This window comes from Notolepis coatsorum (genome assembly GCF_963971535.1).
Source record: "Notolepis coatsorum genome assembly, chromosome: 6".
NCBI classification, from domain to species: Eukaryota; Metazoa; Chordata; class Actinopteri; order Aulopiformes; family Paralepididae; genus Notolepis; species Notolepis coatsorum.
In genome coordinates, this window is record NC_140170.1 from 177,300,398 (window position 1) to 177,319,810 (window position 19,413).

The 19,413-nt window shown below is 43.6% G+C and overlaps 1 protein-coding gene across 1 annotated transcript; it reads right to left on the minus strand.

Moving 5' to 3' along the window:
* Positions 1–1,420: 1,420 nt before the first annotated feature.
* asip1 (agouti signaling protein 1) lies at positions 1,421–16,453 on the minus strand (the record flags this gene model as incomplete). The annotated part of the gene is made up of 3 exons (XM_084315848.1): positions 1,421–1,591; positions 8,467–8,516; positions 16,267–16,453. 3 exons carry the CDS (start codon positions 16,451–16,453, stop codon positions 1,421–1,423), a joined length of 408 nt encoding a protein of 135 aa, XP_084171974.1.
* Between the last annotated feature and the right edge of the window lie 2,960 nt (positions 16,454–19,413).

Here is a 19,413-nt window from a genome sequence, read left to right on the forward strand (position 1 = left end):
GTTATTCCTTAACTATTCCAGGTTGTATATTTACCACCTGCGCCTTCAGAGATTGGACATTATCTATTGATATACCGACGAATACTCCTTGCCATAAAAGTGCATACTATTTCAATTCATAAATGTAATTAAGTGATTAAGTGTTTATTCTACACACCATCGCTGTGTAGGAAATAAAGACCTGTTTCTAATTCGTACATTTGTGTTGGATCCGTTTCATCTACGTGAGAGTGTTCATGATAATATATTTATGCCGTGTACTGGGTGGCCGAATATTAAGTACAAAGGTAGTGGTAGTAAGTATCATATCTAGTAATACAGTCAGGGAATTGTACCCCTCAGTTACAGTACCCATATGCCTCGTCAAGCTTCGACCAATCACAAGAGCACAACTACTTTGACTTTTGTGTCATTCCGGGTCATTCTCGTTTGTTTACGCCGCCATCTTCGTTTTCATTGTAGCTATGAATAAAAACGTTCAAAACATGAAAACTACGGCGTTTAAAAATAAACAAGTCAGGTAATCATGAGTATATAATTACAATAGTGTGTATTCTGTCTCTGTTGTTTTGATAATTTTGGTTTCGTAACATCGTCCTCTCAGGCTCAGCTCACAGCATTCACTCGCGACTGGTCTTCAAATGCAGAGGCATATGGGCGCTGTAGTAGTTACCATGGAAACAACTAGAGATTCAATTGCATTAGGTACACAGTCTTGTACCCAAATCTCAAATGTAAAAACATGCTCAACTCTGCTCCCGTCAGACCAACTGAATAAGTGGAACCATATCAATCTTAAAAGGATAATGTGACTCCCCAGGTCTACAGTGTTACACTAGCATAGCAAAGATGGCAGAACAGCAGCAGTAACCAAACAACCAGAGCCCAGGGTCAGTACAGTAGGCCTTTGTGAACGTTGGGATCTTGCCATAAACATTACAGCTTTCCTCTGAATCTACTGCACAATGCTTCGACAAATCGCACAATGTGGACAAGAGGTTTGTTACTAAGGAATAAGACAACAAATGTGGAGGTCTGTTTTGAAGTATAAGCAGCGTCCTTGAACAAGTGCCTATTTGGAACATCCAATAAAAAAAATATAAAAAAAAGTGTTTGTCCATGACACACTGTGTCCCACAACTACAATGCATGTCATTTTCTCCAACGCATTCCAACAATGGTGTCATGGCCAATGCTAACTTCTTCATTCAGACTCAGAGCTGAGAACCAGATGGAGGCAGAGCGTGTGAAAGTACTCCGCGTCTTTCTCTTCTCGTACAGATGTGCAACTTTTGCAATAACTTTTTTTTTATCATGTCCTCTCTCTTGACACAAAGAAAAAGGATGTGTGTCAGAATATCCCGGAGCGCGCGGCGGCGCGGTGAGGAGCTAGTCGGCTGCGTGGCGTGGCCCGAGGTCCTCAGCAGCGCGGGTTGCCCATGCGGCAGAAGCAGACGGTCTTGAAGAGCCGGCACTGGCAGAAGGCACAGAACTGGCAGCAGACGTCCCCCCCGGCGGACCGGCAGCTGCCCCACAGCGGCACGCAGTTGGCTGGAGGAGGGGGTCGCTTCTTCTTGACCGCCACTTTGTTCTGGGGGGGGGGGGGGGGGGGAGACGCATACAGGCATATGTTTATGGATGGAATGTTTATTTGGTATTGCATGTTTCATACAGACGCAACCGTATACTTTATTTGAAATAGATCAAAGGGAAATAGCATTACTTTTTTTATCATGAAAACCCCAAAACAAGAAAAAAGTCAAAGTGCAATTAGCATGATTCATTAACACATTGTGCGCCATAAACGGCGTAAGTCGTTATTGCCCGCCATGCGTTGGACGCCAACAAGGCACATATATACGCATGCAGGCATATATTTATGGATGGAATGTTTATTTGGTATCGCATGTTTCATACAGACGCAACCGTATAGTTTATTTGAAATATATCAAAGGGAAATAGCATTACTTTTTTTTATCATAAAAACCCCAAAACAAGAAAAAAGTCAAAGTGCAATTAGCATGATTCATTAACACATTGTGCGCCATAAACGGCGTAAGTCGTTATTGCCCGCCATGCGTTGGACGCCAACAACGGCGTAAATCGTTTTTGGGATCAATATTTCATTTTTTCGCCTTGGCATTCATAATTCATCCATCCTCCCTCCGGACTGCAGCGGCACCCTGTCTGAGATTGCAACGCCTCAATACCGGCGCCTGGTGGATGGTCAGTCGAGTTACACTCACGCCAAACCGGAAGTGGCGATCGGTGCATCGAGGAAATCCCTCCGGCAGTCATATCTTGTTACGTGGGTCCAGACAAACACTCGAGTGCATGGGATCGCTTTTTCGAAATGCAATAATTGATATGATTTCGGCGTTTATTACGCCATACAAACCGGAAATGGATCTGTTGAAGGCAGAGGTTCTGTGTAGGATTGTTAGTAACTGTCTAACTGCATATATAACTGTTTACACTAGTAACTGTCTAACTGCATATATAACTGTTTCCACTAGAGGGCGCTCTAGGCGGAGACACTCAGGAACACCACCAGGTGGCGAGTATAAATAGAGGTGTCTCCTCCCACTTCTTTCTCTTTCCCCCAGTCTCTCAGTGAGAGAAGACCTGTAGTGTTACTGCTCTGCCATGTTGTGACGTACCTGTGTACGTGGGTTGGTCATTACCATTATTACTGTATTTATGACACCTTCTGAACATCAGGTTAGTATATTTAATGTGTTGTTTTGTATATGATGTGTGTGTGTGTGAACATGAGAGCTAATGCTGTCTCTTCTCTCCCTGTCAGGTGCTGCCCATCCCTACTGAAGAGTGCTGATTGCCTAATGAGTGACAGCTGATGGCAATCAATCTCGAGAGGGATGGGTAGCCAAATACCTGACAGCACACACACGTCTCGGCGCCTCATTCTCAGTCAATTGCTCAGTCTTTGAGTAGAGTGAGGTTGCCATTGTGCTTTACATGTTTGTGGGAGATATATATATTGTTGGCCACCTTGGATTCATCCTGCACATGGGTAGAGTGGTGTTTCTATGTTTAAGAAGGTGAGCTTGTACGTTTAAGTATATGTATGTAGATCTTGTTGGCTTCCTAGATTCATCCTAAGCCGTGAGCTGTACGGTTAGAGCGGTGGTTCATCCCACACTCCATGTGATAGGAGGTGGATTGGTGTTCATCCTAAACTGGAGCGGCATGGTTAGAGTGGTGGTTCTTTGTGTTTGTCCAGACTTGTTTACTATTATACTTCCCTTGTTTGTTCTCCCCTTATATCTCCCTGTTTGTTAATTGTTGTGGGTTGAAATCCCCACCGACGACATCCCCTTTTCCCTTTGGGAAAAGGCCGTGGGTTGAAACCCCCACATTCCAATAAAACCTAATTTACCATTTGAAAACGTTTTGTGTTTGTTATTTCCTACCTGCCCGGGACCATTTTGAAAACATTTACTGAGAGAGGCTGTTTCTGTTCATGTACAGCCTGCTCCAGATACTCTTTGGTGCGGTCGTTTGACCTTCGTACATGACATGGGGGCTCGTTAGTTTGCACAATTGTATAGTTCCTTGTTGTTATGTGACATGTGGACTTGTCGATTGGAGCGTGTCAGGTAGGTTGCGTTGTTTCATTTGGTAAGTTATATTATTATTATCCATTTTTCCGTGCTGCACACTTGACTGTTGTAAACCATTGTTGTAAGTTATGCTCTTAACCATTCTATTTTTTTCCACATAGGTAAAGGGTGGATCACCTGCTTGTTAGGGGGAGGGGGGCACGCGTCGTCTATTCCGGTGGAGTGCGCAATGAAATCGGTAAGCGACTGAAGATAGGTGTAGTCTTCATTCCGCTAGGGAAGTAGTTTAGACGGGGTAGTTAGTGTTACCCAGTGTGATCCTAATTAGGTGGTTAGAACCGACATTTATTGTTTTCATGAATGTTAGATGTGGATATTGAATCGAATTGGTCAGGTTGTCATACTGCATAATGTGGCTGTTGAGTGTTGCACAGGGACATTATTGAGTACCATAGGTGAGTGGTTATTTTATGGGGCTTATTGAAGTCTGATTCGGTGTAGTAATGGGGTAGTATTGTGTGTTGCTACGGGAGTATATTTTCTTTCATAACTATATTCTGCAGAGTACAGAGTACAGAGTGCATCCTGGCTGATGTCTTGCCGCTAAATGAAGACTCTTACTGTCAGTCTAGTGCGATGGTAAGAGGTATAGAAATTAGGTGTATGCGCATGCCGTTACATAAGGTGCATGTACAGTCAGATCTTATCACAGGTTGTTTTCCGGTCGCCGTTCGCCCATGTTTCTCTGTGGAGGGCGTTGAGTTTATCATGGGGAACGATATGGCTGGGGGAGAGTGTGATCCCTGTGTTGGAGGTTGAAAACGCTCCATTAACTGACTTGTGTTGTGATGTATTGATTAATAATCACCCCAATGTTTTTTCTGCTTGTGTTGTCACCAAGGCACGGGAGAGGAAGCAAACTCAGGCTTTGACGTTGAGTGACTCTATCTGTGGCGAGGCTCTGGCTGGGGACAGGTGGCCATCTAGTGGCACGATGGGGGAGAGTGTGAGTGGTGTTCAGAGGACGCGGGTGGAGTCAAAGTTCCCTGGCGTGCCCTTGCCACTGGCACGTCAGGCGTTGATTGATGCCCAGCGGAATGATTCTTCGCTAACAAGCTGTTTCGCGGCAGTAGCCAGTACTGCTGATAGTAAGAAACACACCTTTTTGATAGAAAAGGGAGTGTTGATGCGCACCTGGGTAGCTAGGCCAGGTGTGACAGGCTTGCAGTCTGGAGAAGACTGGAATACAAAGCGTCAAATGGTGTTGCCGATGGTATGTGGACATTACATGTACATGGTGGCACGTTGACCATGTGTGGTCTGCTAATTTGGGTATTGCTAGAACTTTTACTAGTGGGGACGCCAAATCAGGGGGTGCATCCGGCTCCCCTGCGCTCCATTCCGGACATGGGGGAACCTTTTGAACATGTGTCTGTCATGTGCCTAAAACAAGGGCGGAAAATCATTACATGTTGACAATTATATGTGGTTCCATCCGTTTCCCGGAGGCGATACCTCTGAGGAAAGTCATTGTTCCAGTCGGTACCAAGGTTCTAATTTGAGTGGCATCGTTTTGGATCCTGACCATGTTATTTTTGTGACTCAACAGGAGAGAAGATTTTCCCTGTGTGCTGTCCTGTTGAGCGTGATGAGATGATTTTTTGTGTTTATTTGTTTTTCCAGGAAGTTCCAGTTTGTTGTCTCCTGTTGACAGGACGTTATCGGCGGTGCGGCCTGTCAAAGTAGAGGTTGTTGTTGTTTTGGTTTTTCCTGGTGGGTGGTACTAATCGGATGTTGGGTAATAAGTAATAATGTTTTGCTAACCCTACAGGTTCGCTCTTATGGGGGGAGGTGTGACGTACCTGTGTACGTGGGTTGGTCATTACCATTATTACTGTATTTATGACACCTTCTGAACATCAGGTTAGTATATTTAATGTGTTGTTTTGTATATGATGTGTGTGTGTGTGTGAACATGAGAGCTAATGCTGTCTCTTCTCTCCCTGTCAGGTGCTGCCCATCCCTACTGAAGAGTGCTGATTGCCTAATGAGTGACAGCTGATGGCAATCAATCTCGAGAGGGATGGGTAGCCAAATACCTGACAGCACACACACGTCTCGGCGCCTCATTCTCAGTCAATTGCTCAGTCTTTGAGTAGAGTGAGGTTGCCATTGTGCTTTACATGTTTGTGGGAGATATATATATTGTTGGCCACCTTGGATTCATCCTGCACATGGGTAGAGTGGTGTTTCTATGTTTAAGAAGGTGAGCTTGTACGTTTAAGTATATGTATGTAGATCTTGTTGGCTTCCTAGATTCATCCTAAGCCGTGAGCTGTACGGTTAGAGCGGTGGTTCATCCCACACTCCATGTGATAGGAGGTGGATTGGTGTTCATCCTAAACTGGAGCGGCATGGTTAGAGTGGTGGTTCTTTGTGTTTGTCCAGACTTGTTTACTATTATACTTCCCTTGTTTGTTCTCCCCTTATATCTCCCTGTTTGTTAATTGTTGTGGGTTGAAATCCCCACCGACGACATCCCCTTTTCCCTTTGGGAAAAGGCCGTGGGTTGAAACCCCCACATTCCAATAAAACCTAATTTACCATTTGAAAACGTTTTGTGTTTGTTATTTCCTACCTGCCCGGGACCATTTTGAAAACATTTACTGAGAGAGGCTGTTTCTGTTCATGTACAGCCTGCTCCAGATACTCTTTGGTGCGGTCGTTTGACCTTCGTACATGACACATGTGAATAATAAACCACGCCAGTTAAGGTAAGATAGAAACCATGCCTCTTGACCACATTATTGTCGCCCTATAGCCGAATTCTGTTAACAGGATCTAGGAGATCGACGTCAAATAATTGGGATCTTTTTCCTCCAGTCTCATCGTCGACCGGTAAGAGGACACTAACATTATTTTCAGCCCGATTGTCCATTTCTTTGTTTGCAATCAGTCTGATCAATATATCAACCCATACTAAATAAAGCTGTTACTGACGATCAAGGAATTATAAACAACCCCCCCCCCTTTCCTTCACGCATGATGAAGCATAATGTATACATTTGAATTTTTTAATATAGCGTGTATAGGAAAGAAACGCCAATCGATAATCTATCATATGCGTCAGGGCCTATAACTAGCGTTTTTGGAATTACAGCAGAAAAGCTTATAAACATACTTATATTCTCGACGGTATTAACACAACAATGTATGAATGAAAAAATATAACGTTCCCACATCCGGAACGATAGATAATCGATGTTGAATGGGCCATAGTAATGCAGATATAGCTATAATATTTAAAAAGTTATAGCCCTGCAAAGAAGGTAAACATCTCCATAGGCTTACAGCGGTGGCAGACTGGGTATAATGATGGGCACAATGCCCGGCGCACAATGTGTCAATTAACTGAGTTGATCAACGGACCAATTAATTTATCACAACAATTAACATAGTTAATTAATATAACAATTGACATAGTTAATTAACAGAGCAATTAACATTGATTAACATTTCAATTAAAGGCAAAGGTGAACATACAAGTTTTTTGTCTATTTTTAAGTAGCCAGATTTGAGACAGACAGAAGGCCTTCCAGAAGTTTTAAAATTATGTTAAATAGTTTAATTGAATTGAATCAAGGGAATGATATATTATGACATAATATAATATATAATATTAACATAATAACATAATATTATGTCATGTTCTATAATACAAACTTGGTTTGGTCATTGTTTTTTTCCCTCTTGTGGTCGTTTTGAGTATTGCACTAACTTTCTTTAGCTTTTTCTAGCTTTGATGCTATTGGCTGATTTAGTCACGTGACATGGCCAGGTCAGCTATTTTTCTCTCCAGAAAGTGTTTTGCTATGAGGTTTGTACAAGCATCATATTATAATTTGTTTATAGATTTGTGAGTCATCTGTTTAAGAATGCTCAGTTAACATGTTTGCTTAGTCTTGGCTACATTATGTGTTAGCTCCTGGTTAGCCTACCTGTATTGCTAATGCTATGCTAATTCTCAGTCGACTCAAAGGACAATTTCTGTTTCATATTTCAGTTTAGTGAACTTTGTACATATTGTACTTTATTTAAAGGGCACATTCACATCAGCATTAAGTGACATTTGTAACTTTAGCTTTCCTTTGTCATTTTACATTCTACATTTAGTTGATGTAATTTACACATATACTGTATTTGTATTGTATACTGTAATGCAATGTCATTGACAACAATTTTGTAATGTATTATCTTTTGTGTATTTCAGTTTTACACAATTGTACTTGGAGAACAGACAAAGACAATGGGCTTTGCTCCAGCTTCTGGATCTCTGTTACTTTTGTTCACTACCTGTTGATTTATGTAGAGTAGACAGTAGACTTGAGGAGGGCGAGGAAGATCATGGCAGACCCCGCCCACCCGGGTCACAACCTCTTCATTATGCTCCCCCACGGCAGGCGGCTACGGCTGCCCAAGACATTAAAGTCCCGCCATAGACCCAGTTTCTTCCCCTCAGCAGCTCGCCTGGTAAACGAGTCAGGTGTCCCCGTGCTCCCCCCCCCCCCCCCCTCCCCCCTCTATGGCGAGCTGCTAGGGCTGGACCTCTGGACTTGAACTGTGCTGCACTGTATCCATGTCCCCAACCACTGCACTTTTACAGTCTTATTGTTGTCTCACTGTTCTGTCCTGTTTTGCACTTATTTATTATTCGGTTATTCTTATTTGTGAAAAGATCATGCACTGTAATGTCGAATCACGTTCCATTTGTATATACAATATGGTGAATAAAGTAATCTGAATCTGAATCTGACTAGACACACACCGAGGGCAGGATAATATAACATTGTTGATGATGTTACAACACATTCAGATTCTTTACCTTCTTTTGTTTCTTTGTTTTTTTGTTCTTCTTCACTGCTTTGGGTAACTCTGAAAATGAGAAGATTCAACATCTCTGAGATGCTCATATACAGTCATTATATAACAACATGTCATCAGCATACATGATGAGATACGTTCCTGAAATAATATTTCAATTTGGTACATTGATTTGTCGTTTGAAAGATTATTTCTGATGGTTTTGTCTGGATGATTAGACATTATAGGACCGTTAGTTCAAACGTCCCGTTGTGATTGGCTAAGATATGTTCCAGTGAGCGCCAACATATCCCCATCATGGATTCTACTTGGTTTACTTTCAGAACAATTGATCAATCACAGCAATAATACATTCATTTGTAACCTAGCAACACCTTTTTTTACTGCAAAATATTTCCATTCAGTTTGCCAAACGATAAACAAATAAGCGTTTATTGTTAATAACTATTATTAACTGTAATACTATTGTTGTATAATTGCAATAAGACACACCGTCGTGCCTTACAGAGATGATGTCACTGCTGTTTGATCTATGGCTGATCTACGGCCTGTGACCATAGCACTTAAAGGGATATTTCACTTTAGTAGAACTTGTCAAAAATAAGCAGCCTTACATCTACACACTATCTAAAGTAATCTACTAGTAAGCTAGTGACCACTGCTGTCCCTGTCATCTGCTGTCAACACCACCATTCCTCCCAGGTGTCAGGCTCCTCATTCACTTCCATTCATTTTGGGGACCAAGTCTAAATATCACACTTCTGAAGTATAATACAAACTACTGCTGTGCAGATTTCAATAAAACAGACAGTTCTGAGTCAGTAGGTGTTGAGTAATGTATAATGATAATGTATAGCTCGGCAAGGCACCTCGGTATTCTAAACTCTGTGTCTGTCAATTATTTTGCGACAATGACCGAGTATAGGCTATACATTATCCCGCTTATTACATGGCTAACTTACTAACAATATACCTAATTCATTTTACACCATCGACAAGACGAGATCAAATGCAGACGCAGTTGTTCTGTGGCTCTGTCAGCCCAAATAAAGTTATTATTATTATTGCTGTGTGTGTCAGTGGGCTTGATTGCTCCAGCTGCGAACAGCGGTCATTATTGCTCGGTTGCACTGATGCAGTGTGTGTTAGTGGGCTTGATTGCTCCAGCTGCGAACAGCGGTCATTATTGCTCGGCAGCGGTCCGTTATCGAGTAATAACGGACCAATGCTAGGGGCAACCGAGCGCTATTGACCAATCACAATCAAGCATTTCGGCTAGGGATGCTCGATATTGGCTTTTTTTTTTTTTTTTTTTTTTACTTTTTTTTTTTTGCGTTTATCGCTTTTCTGGTCAAGCATGACCGACAGTTGTAGGGTGAAACGGGAGAGAGAGCAGGGGGAGACATTCGGCAAATGACGGCGAGTCCGGGAATCGAACTCGGAGTCAACCAGATCCGTGACGCAGCACGGAGTCCCGCGACGCAGCGCGGTAACATGGTGTGCTACTGGAGCACCCCGGCTTTTTTACCGATACCGATATTCCGATATTGTCCAACTCTTAATTTCCGATACCGATATCAACCGATATCAACCGATACCGATATATGCAGGGTTTCCCACCCCAAAAAACGGAATAATTTCAGGTAACTAATAATTTCACTGGATATATATATAACAAATATTGTTATTGTTTTTTATTTTTTTTAAACCGATACCGATATTTTCCGATATCACATTTTACTGCCGATATCGGCCGATAATATCGGTTGGCCGATAATATCGGACATCCCTAATTTCGGCGAATGTTAAAACGCCATGTAATAACAGCAGACAACAGGGACACCAATGTCACCAAGTGCCCGACAGAACGGATAGACGAGAGCCAGGTGTTGATTCTCAAACATAAGAATGTTTATTCACTGTTTTGCGAGATATCAAAAAGACCTACACGCCGATAACGAGGAACAAAGAAAATGGGAGACTACTCTCGTCTCCAAACAGGGAAAATAAAGGAGAGACAAACACTGTCTCCAAAACACGTTATTGCGTAAAGACTAAAGACGTTAACTGAACTATATACAAGGGGGAGAAAACACTGTCTCCAAAACATGGTACGAAAACAAAACACGTCGGGCGACGGTGCTACATGAGCACATGACGGGGTATCCAAAAGAGAACGCAAGACACGGCAATAATATCAACGGCACACTAACTTATCCTCCGAGATGGGAGCGATAAGCGTTTCTTCACGAAAGTGTGCTCACGGTAATGTTCAGTGACGACGACTGAATCTGAGTAGTAAACCAGGGGAGCATATGAAGCAAGTCAACTATACACACCAGGTATCGATTAGGGCAATCAGGGCAGGAAGACAGGTAATTACTAGGGCTGACCCCTATTAATCGATTAGTCGACTAATCGGTCGAAAGGAGCCGTAGTCGACTGGCCAACCTCTTAGTGGAATATAATAAAAAATATATATATATATATTAGTGCTGTCAAACGATTAAAATATTTAACTCGATTAATCGCATGATTGTCCATAGTTAACTCGCGATTAATCGCAAATTAATCGCATTTTTTTTTAAATTATTTTTTTACCTTAAACAGATCTTTTTCAAGTTCCAAGTTTTAATACTCTTATCAACATGCGAGTCAACAAATGCTTGCTTTGTGCAGCCATTTAACACAAAAGGATGACCCTCATGCATTGCAAATTTGCATCAAATTCAAAACAGAGTGATGCACAAAATAACTTAAAAGAAAATAATAATTTAAAACAATGAATAAAGTGTGCATGAAATAATAGGGGAAAGAAAACGTTAGGAACTTGTTACATTCACACACACAAGGGCTGATTAATCACACACCCCCCTCTCTCCCTCACACACACACTCTCCCAGCTCTTTTTCTCTTTTGCCCCTTCCTCATCTCTCTCACCCCCCTCTCTCTCTATATCTCACACACACACACACACACACACACACACACACACACACACACACACACACACACACACACACACACACACACACACACACACACACACACACACACACACAGAAACAAACATAGTATCAATGAGAGCATCAATAATACACCTGAGTGAAGTCTAGTAAAAAGAAAAAAGAAAAAAAAAATTAGTTAATCTTGAGTTAAAAAAATTAGTGGCATTAATAGAATCGGGAGTTAACGCGATATTAACGCGATATATTTGACAGCCTTAATATATATATATATTTATATTTTTTTATCATTCTTTCCAAAAGAAAAGAGGCCTAGAAGCGTGGCTAACGCTAATGGCACGCATACCAGAGGCTAACTGCCTAAGAAAACAGGCACAGAGGCACTGAAAGAGGATTTCACCCATCTAATGAACACACTAGACTAGACAAATATCAGTGGACCAATTGCATGCTTTTGCAGAGGACAAGAAGCCTTCAGTCGACTACTTCAGACATTAAGCACCCCCCACAAAAAAAGGTTTAAAAATATTATTATTATTATTATTATTATTTTTTTTAAGTCGACCAATAGTCGACTAACGGCAAATTTTGGCCAATCCTAGTCGACCATCCAAATCCATAGTCGGGGACAGCCCTAGTAATTACCATAGGGCAACGCCAGGGCTTTTGCTCCCAGGTGAGAGCAAAATCCCAAACGTTACACAGCAGGTGTTGACACCATGGGACAGCAGTGGTCAGCAGTTTACTAGTAGATGACTTTACATAGAGATAAGACTGATGGAACTTTACAAGTTCTACTAAATCGCATAAAGGGATAAGAATCCCTTTAATTATTTCTTAGAGGTTCCTAGAGGTTTAACAGACTGTTGCACTTGTACTGTAAGTCACTCTGGGTAAGAATAATGTGATGAATGCCTACAATGTAAATTGTCTGTCTATCTAACCAGGATCCAGGGGAAGATAGAGAGGGTGCTGTCTGTCTGTCTGTCTGTCTGTCTGTCTGTCTGTCTGTCTGTCTGTCTGTCTGTCTGTCTGTCTGTCTGTCTGTCTGTCTGTCTGTCTGTCTGTCTGTCTGTCTGTCTGTCTGTCTGTCTGTCTGTCTGTCTGTCTGTCTGTCTGTCTGTCTGTCTGTCTGTCTGTCTGTCTGTCTGTCTGTCTGTCTGTCTGTCTGTCTGTCTGTCTGTCTGTCTGTCTGTCTGTCTGTCTGTCTGTCTGTCTGTCTGTCTGTCTGTCTGTCTGTCTGTCTGTCTGTCTGTCTGTCTGTCTGTCTGTCTGTCTGTCTGTCTGTCTGTCTGTCTGTCTGTCTGTCTGTCTGTCTGTCTGTCTGTCTGTCTGTCTGTCTGTCTGTCTGTCTGTCTGTCTGTCTGTCTGTCTGTCTGTCTGTCTGTCTGTCTGTCTGTCTGTCTGTCTGTCTGTCTGTCTGTCTGTCTGTCTGTCTGTCTGTCTGTCTGTCTGTCTGTCTGTCTGTCTGTCTGTCTGTCTGTCTGTCTGTCTGTCTGTCTGTCTGTCTGTCTGTCTGTCTGTCTGTCTGTCTGTCTGTCTGTCTGTCTGTCTGTCTGTCTGTCTGTCTGTCTGTCTGTCTGTCTGTCTGTCTGTCTGTCTGTCTGTCTGTCTGTCTGTCTGTCTGTCTGTCTGTCTGTCTGTCTGTCTGTCTGTCTGTCTGTCTGTCTGTCTGTCTGTCTGTCTGTCTGTCTGTCTGTCTGTCTGTCTGTCTGTCTGTCTGTCTGTCTGTCTGTCTGTCTGTCTGTCTGTCTGTCTGTCTGTCTGTCTGTCTGTCTGTCTGTCTGTCTGTCTGTCTGTCTGTCTGTCTGTCTGTCTGTCTGTCTGTCTGTCTGTCTGTCTGTCTGTCTGTCTGTCTGTCTGTCTGTCTGTCTGTCTGTCTGTCTGTCTGTCTGTCTGTCTGTCTGTCTGTCTGTCTGTCTGTCTGTCTGTCTGTCTGTCTGTCTGTCTGTCTGTCTGTCTGTCTGTCTGTCTGTCTGTCTGTCTGTCTGTCTGTCTGTCTGTCTGTCTGTCTGTCTGTCTGTCTGTCTGTCTGTCTGTCTGTCTGTCTGTCTGTCTGTCTGTCTGTCTGTCTGTCTGTCTGTCTGTCTGTCTGTCTGTCTGTCTGTCTGTCTGTCTGTCTGTCTGTCTGTCTGTCTGTCTGTCTGTCTGTCTGTCTGTCTGTCTGTCTGTCTGTCTGTCTGTCTGTCTGTCTGTCTGTCTGTCTGTCTGTCTGTCTGTCTGTCTGTCTGTCTGTCTGTCTGTCTGTCTGTCTGTCTGTCTGTCTGTCTGTCTGTCTGTCTGTCTGTCTGTCTGTCTGTCTGTCTGTCTGTCTGTCTGTCTGTCTGTCTGTCTGTCTGTCTGTCTCGCTGGCCTCTCCTTGTCCTTGTTGCCATGGTGCCGCTCACAATAGAGGCCTTGCATGGAATGTTGGTGTAGTGGTATTTCTTCTTTATTTCTCAAAACCTTCTCCTTTATATCTCAAAACCTTCTTTACATTTCAAAACCTTCTCCTTTATGTCTCAACACCTTCTCCTTCTCCTTTATGTCTCAAACCCTTCTCCTTGTTGTCTCAAAACCTCCTTTATTACTTAAACTTAAAATAAAGGTAGTCTACAATGGATATTCCTGACTTCTGGAGTCATTTACGGAAGCTGAGAACGGCAGCGTCTTTATCATTTTATTGCCGTTTTCTTATTATTTCGTTATCTCGATATAACAAAGTCAGTTTTCTCATGATAACGCATTCATTTATTTCATTATCTCGATATAACTGATAATTATCCAGAACCGTGTGCAGAACTCGGGATGATTTCGGAACTCTGGGATGATTTCGAGCTGGTTCGTGTGATCACGCCGTCCTGATTTCAGCCTTCAAGAGCTGCCACTGGCTGTCTGTTGCTGCACTGAACAACTTACTGAAATGAATCAATCCGTTAAAACAACTTCCTCAAACTAAACAGTGAAAAGTCTGAACTATTCCTCATTGGCACCAAATCCACCCTCAGCACACTCACTATCAATGACTCAACCATCACCCCCTGGTTCGCAACCACTGCGTCATCCTGGACCCCACCCTCTCATTCGACCCCCATGTCCACTCCATCATCAAGACCTCATACTTGGGGGGGGGGGGCAGGTGGCGCACGGAGATTCCGTTCGTCACCAACACCGGGAGACACTAGGATTCGCGTGTTCGAATCCAGCTCCCGGCGTTGCTATCAGCTTGGCTGTCCTCTCGCACTGATACAATTGGCTGTATCAGGGGGTGGGAAGCTGAAGGGTGGGTCCTGGGCGTTGTGGACAGCGACCCCTACAGTTCGGTCGGGGCGCCTGCTCAGCGAGGGTTGGATCTGAGGAGAGATAGTGTGGCCTCCCACACGCTACACTCTCCCCAGTGAGAACCTGCGCGGCCAGGTTGGCCTGCCCCAGGCTGCACATGCGTCGGAGGAAAGCATGTGACAGTCTCCGGTCTCCCGGACCAACAGTAGGGGAAAGTACGCAACAACCAGGAAGGGTGGGATGGGAGAAAAATCGGGAAAAAGGAGGGGAAGAAAGATAATAATAAAAAAAAAAAAAAAAAACTCATACTTTCACCTCTGCAACATCGCCAAAATCAGACACTGCCCCCCCCCTGCCGCTGAATCCCTCATCCACGCCTTCATTTCCTCCCGCCTAGACTACTGCAACTCTCTTCACACTGGCATCACCTCCCGCTCCCTCTAGACTCCAGATGGTTCAGAACTCTGCTGCTCGCCTGCTCACAAACACCAGGTCCCGTGACCACATCACTCCTGTCCTACACTCTCACCACTGGCTCCCGATTAAGGAACGCATTAACTCCTTAACAAATTACTACTCCTCACCTTCAAAGCCCTCCATAGCCTCCCCCCCCCCCCCCCTACCTGACTGACCTCCTTCTCCCTTACCGCCCTAACCGATCCCTCTGGTCCTCTTCCACTGCTTCCCTCATGTCCTGTCATCTAAATTAAAAAGGTTTTGGAGACCGAGCATTCTCACGAGCTGCACCCCGACTTTGGAACACCCTCCCTGAGACCATCAGAGACTCTCCCTCACTCTCCACCTTTAAATCCTGACTCAAAACCTACCTGTTCTCCCAAGCATACAACCTTCCCTACCCAGAACCACCCTCCTCCAACCTACCACCTCCCTTTCCCCTTCCCTACTTTCTCTCCGTCTCCTGCCCCTCCAACCCGCGTTATTTTTTTCCGTAGCCGCATTTCTGGCAAGACGCTCTCTGATTGGCCGACGCCTGTTTCTACACTGGTTAAGCTTAGGCACTTTTTCGAAGTTGGTTAAGGTTAGAGTTTGTCTTAGAGCGTGACGGTTAAGCTTAGGCACTCTTTCGAAGTTGGTTAAGGTTAGAGTTTGTCTTAGAGCATGGCGATAGAACGCCAGGTAGTTTGCAGGCTGTTCGACGCGGAAATGGGCAAAGACAGACAGCTCGTCACGCGATTGGGCAAACATGTCAGTGGCCAATCAGAGAGCGTCAGTCAGTGGCCAATCAGAGAGCGTCTGCCAGAAATGCGGCTACGGAAAAAAAATAACGCCTCCAACACCCCCCCTCAGTTTCCTTACTTCCCTGATTGTCACCGCTACTGGCTTTTGTATTTGTTGTTTGTTACTTGTGGTTCTATGTTTCTGTTCTTTGTTTTGCTTATTGACTGTCAGTGTCTTTGGGTTATTGAAAAGCGCTAGATAAATAAAATGAATTATTATTATTATTATTATTTATCTCTCCCCTCTCTCCACTGTAAATCTTCTTTTTAAAAACGAACCACATTCTACCAAATCAAATCCCTTTAATATGAAACGTGAACAGTGAGGGAACTCACCTACAATGACAACAGGTGGGGAGTCTGAGCGCATGCTGGCAGACAGCGGGTTGGAAGTCGGGTCGAGGGTCGCAAGTCGAAGCCTATTGGTGGAGAGGCGGTCCTCTGGGATCATGTGGGCGGAGACCAGGAAGACCAGATAGGCCAGTAGCACGCAGAGATACATCCTGTACAGAGAACACAGCATCTCTTCGTCAACTCACTTTACAATCACTGCAACCCAGATAGAAAGAAACACGTCTTTATTATGTCACAATTTACAAAGGCATTTACCCCTGACAGCTATATGCATTCTAAACACTGGTGTCTGGTAGCATAGACATATATAAAGGCTAGATGACTGACCCGTGCTGCTGGCCAATGGAGACCGATGTTGCCACATGGCGGCCATGTTGCCACAGGCAGCACGCCCACTCATAACAGGAATGTCTACGGTGCATGTACTACTATTGAAATAACCATAGCTTGCTAAATTTTCAACCGATTTTCAAATGGCTTGGTTTGTTATAAACGTACTGCATACTTATAATGGACTTTCATATGAAAATAATTTCAACATGTCAATGTCCAAGCATCCTGAATCATAGCCACTTTAATAACGTTTGTTTGTAATAAACCAAACCGTTTGTTATTTCAATAGTACATGCACCATAGACATTCATGTTATGAATGGGCGTGCTGCCTGTGACAAGATGGCCACCGGTGAACTACGCTGGAGACTCCGCCTTGCACCATCTAGTTATATATATCTATGTCTGGTAGGGCATTCCTGGGAAAATAATCGGACACACAGGAAGTGATGCGTTTTACATCACCAGCAGCAACGGCAGTTTGTTTGTAATGATTATAACTCAGTAGTTAACGTGGATTTTCAAGATGAAAAGCAAGTCATTACCGTGCAAAAACGCAACAGCAATGATCGCTTATCACCAATAGATTTCGCCAAAAGCAAACACAGGATCTTACAAATTACCACTTTAAGGTTGAGGGTTACGTTAACTCTTTCACTACCAGACTACAGACGTTTACCACACTACAGAAGGTTAACCTTTTCACTACCACACTACAAAGGGTTAAGGCTTTCACTACCACATGACAAAGGGTTAACTCATTCACTACCACACTACAGAAGGTTAACCCTTTCACTACCACACTACAGAAGGTTAACCCTTTCACTACCACACTACAGAAGGTTAACCCTTTCACTACCACACCACAAAGGGTTTAGGCTTTCACTACCATACTACAAAGGGTTAAGGGACAGGTTCATTCTATTTAAACAAGTACAGGCCATCCTTTTCCTGATGGCTTTAGTATTGAGACACTTGGCTGGGCTTGATCCTCTCACCAGGCTCCAGTAAATGGTAAATGGCTGCATTTATATAGCAGCTTTTATTGAAAGCGCTTTACAATTTGTTCCTCACATTTGACCCATTCACTCACACATTCACACTGAGGGCGGAGGGAAACCATGCAAGGTGCACACCTGCTCATCAGGAGCAGTTAGGGGTTAAATGTCTTGCTCTACCTCCCGAGCCACTGTCGCCCCCTCCAGTCCAATGGGATCAAGTGTTTTAGCTTCAGAAACGACGACACATAAACAGGAAGCTCACAGTAGAATCAGACGTGTCTTCAAATGTTCCACTGAGACTGTTGTTGCAAACTGTACATCCTAGCCGAGGCCAGTTACACGTGGTGTACGTTTCAAGTTTTGTTTAATTTGTCACATATAAGGTACATTACAGTGAAATGCTTGGCTCTGTATTGAGCCCCCCTGAGAATGTGCTTCATACAGTAAAAAAGTTAAAAGAATAAACACCAACACTGTACAATTGATACAATATACAACTAAAGTACAAACTAAAGTACAAAATAAAGTACAAAATGCAAACAATGAAGTACAAAATGGAACGTTTTTTTAAAATGCAAAAATGCAAGAATGAGGTAGGGATGTAGTGCAAATCTTATAATAGATTTATAATAGATAGATATATCAAATATGCCGTGGTGTTAAAAAGTGTTTAAAGTGTCTAAAGTGAGTGTGTGCATGTGGATTTGTGTGCAATGAATGTAGATGGAGACTAATGGTGTAATAACCGGGCAACGTAGTACAAGGCCTATGAGTCATTCTAACCTTTTCGACAACAACCACATCGGCTCAGGTACAAAAGTAGGACGTTTAAAAAAAGGTGAAAATGAGAGCAGAAGTTAGCTTACCGCCTTCTCCATAGAGAGATAAGAAGATAGATACCAGTGGGGCGGCTACGTGGCGTAGTGGGCAAGGCGCTCGCCACGAATGACGGAGACGCTGGGCTTGCCTGTTCGAGCCCAGCGCTCCACATTGCTTTCAGTTTAGCTGGTCGTTCATACTAATACACATTGGCCGTATTAGGGGGAGGGAAACTGATGGGTGGGGATCGGGCGTTGTGGACAGCGACTCCTACAGGTCGGTTGGTGCGCCTGCGCAGTAGAATCAGGAAGTGTCGGGGGCAGCGTGAGCCTCCCACGCGTTACTCCTCGCCACTGAGAGATCGAGCTGCGCAGGTGAAAAGATGCGACTGCTGTTACCTCAAGTACCGGAGGGGACTTGTGCTATGTATGACTTAGTCCACATTGCAGCCGGCTTGTGGGAGGCAAGAAACAGCGTTCGTGACAGGGGAGGGTTGAATTGGATGATACGAAATTGGGATGGGAGAAAATATAGAAAATGGGAGAAAAAGTGGACCAAAAAAAAAAAGAAGATAGATACCAGTTTGAATGGATTAGCCTAGGCATTGTCCAACTAACACCTCTCCCGAAGGCTAACCGGCACTGTCCGCTTCCATTCATTGTGCTAAGCTAGGCTAACGTGCAGCCAGATAGCTTTCTACTGAACGCACAGAGAGGAAACTGGTATCTATGTATATATCTATATATGTAACTGTCTGACATATATAGTATATACAGCATTATTGTACAATGCTATCATCCAGGGTTAAATGAATAGAGCAGCTTCTCGTGTCACAGTGCCAAGCAGGCGCCACAACAGAGAGTTGTTGTTTGACTCAAATTGATGAACGAGTATGAATCCTGACAACGCTGGTTTGGGGGAATATACTTTAGCTATGAATCACCGACGCCTGCATCAGAGAACATCTGGAAGCTGCT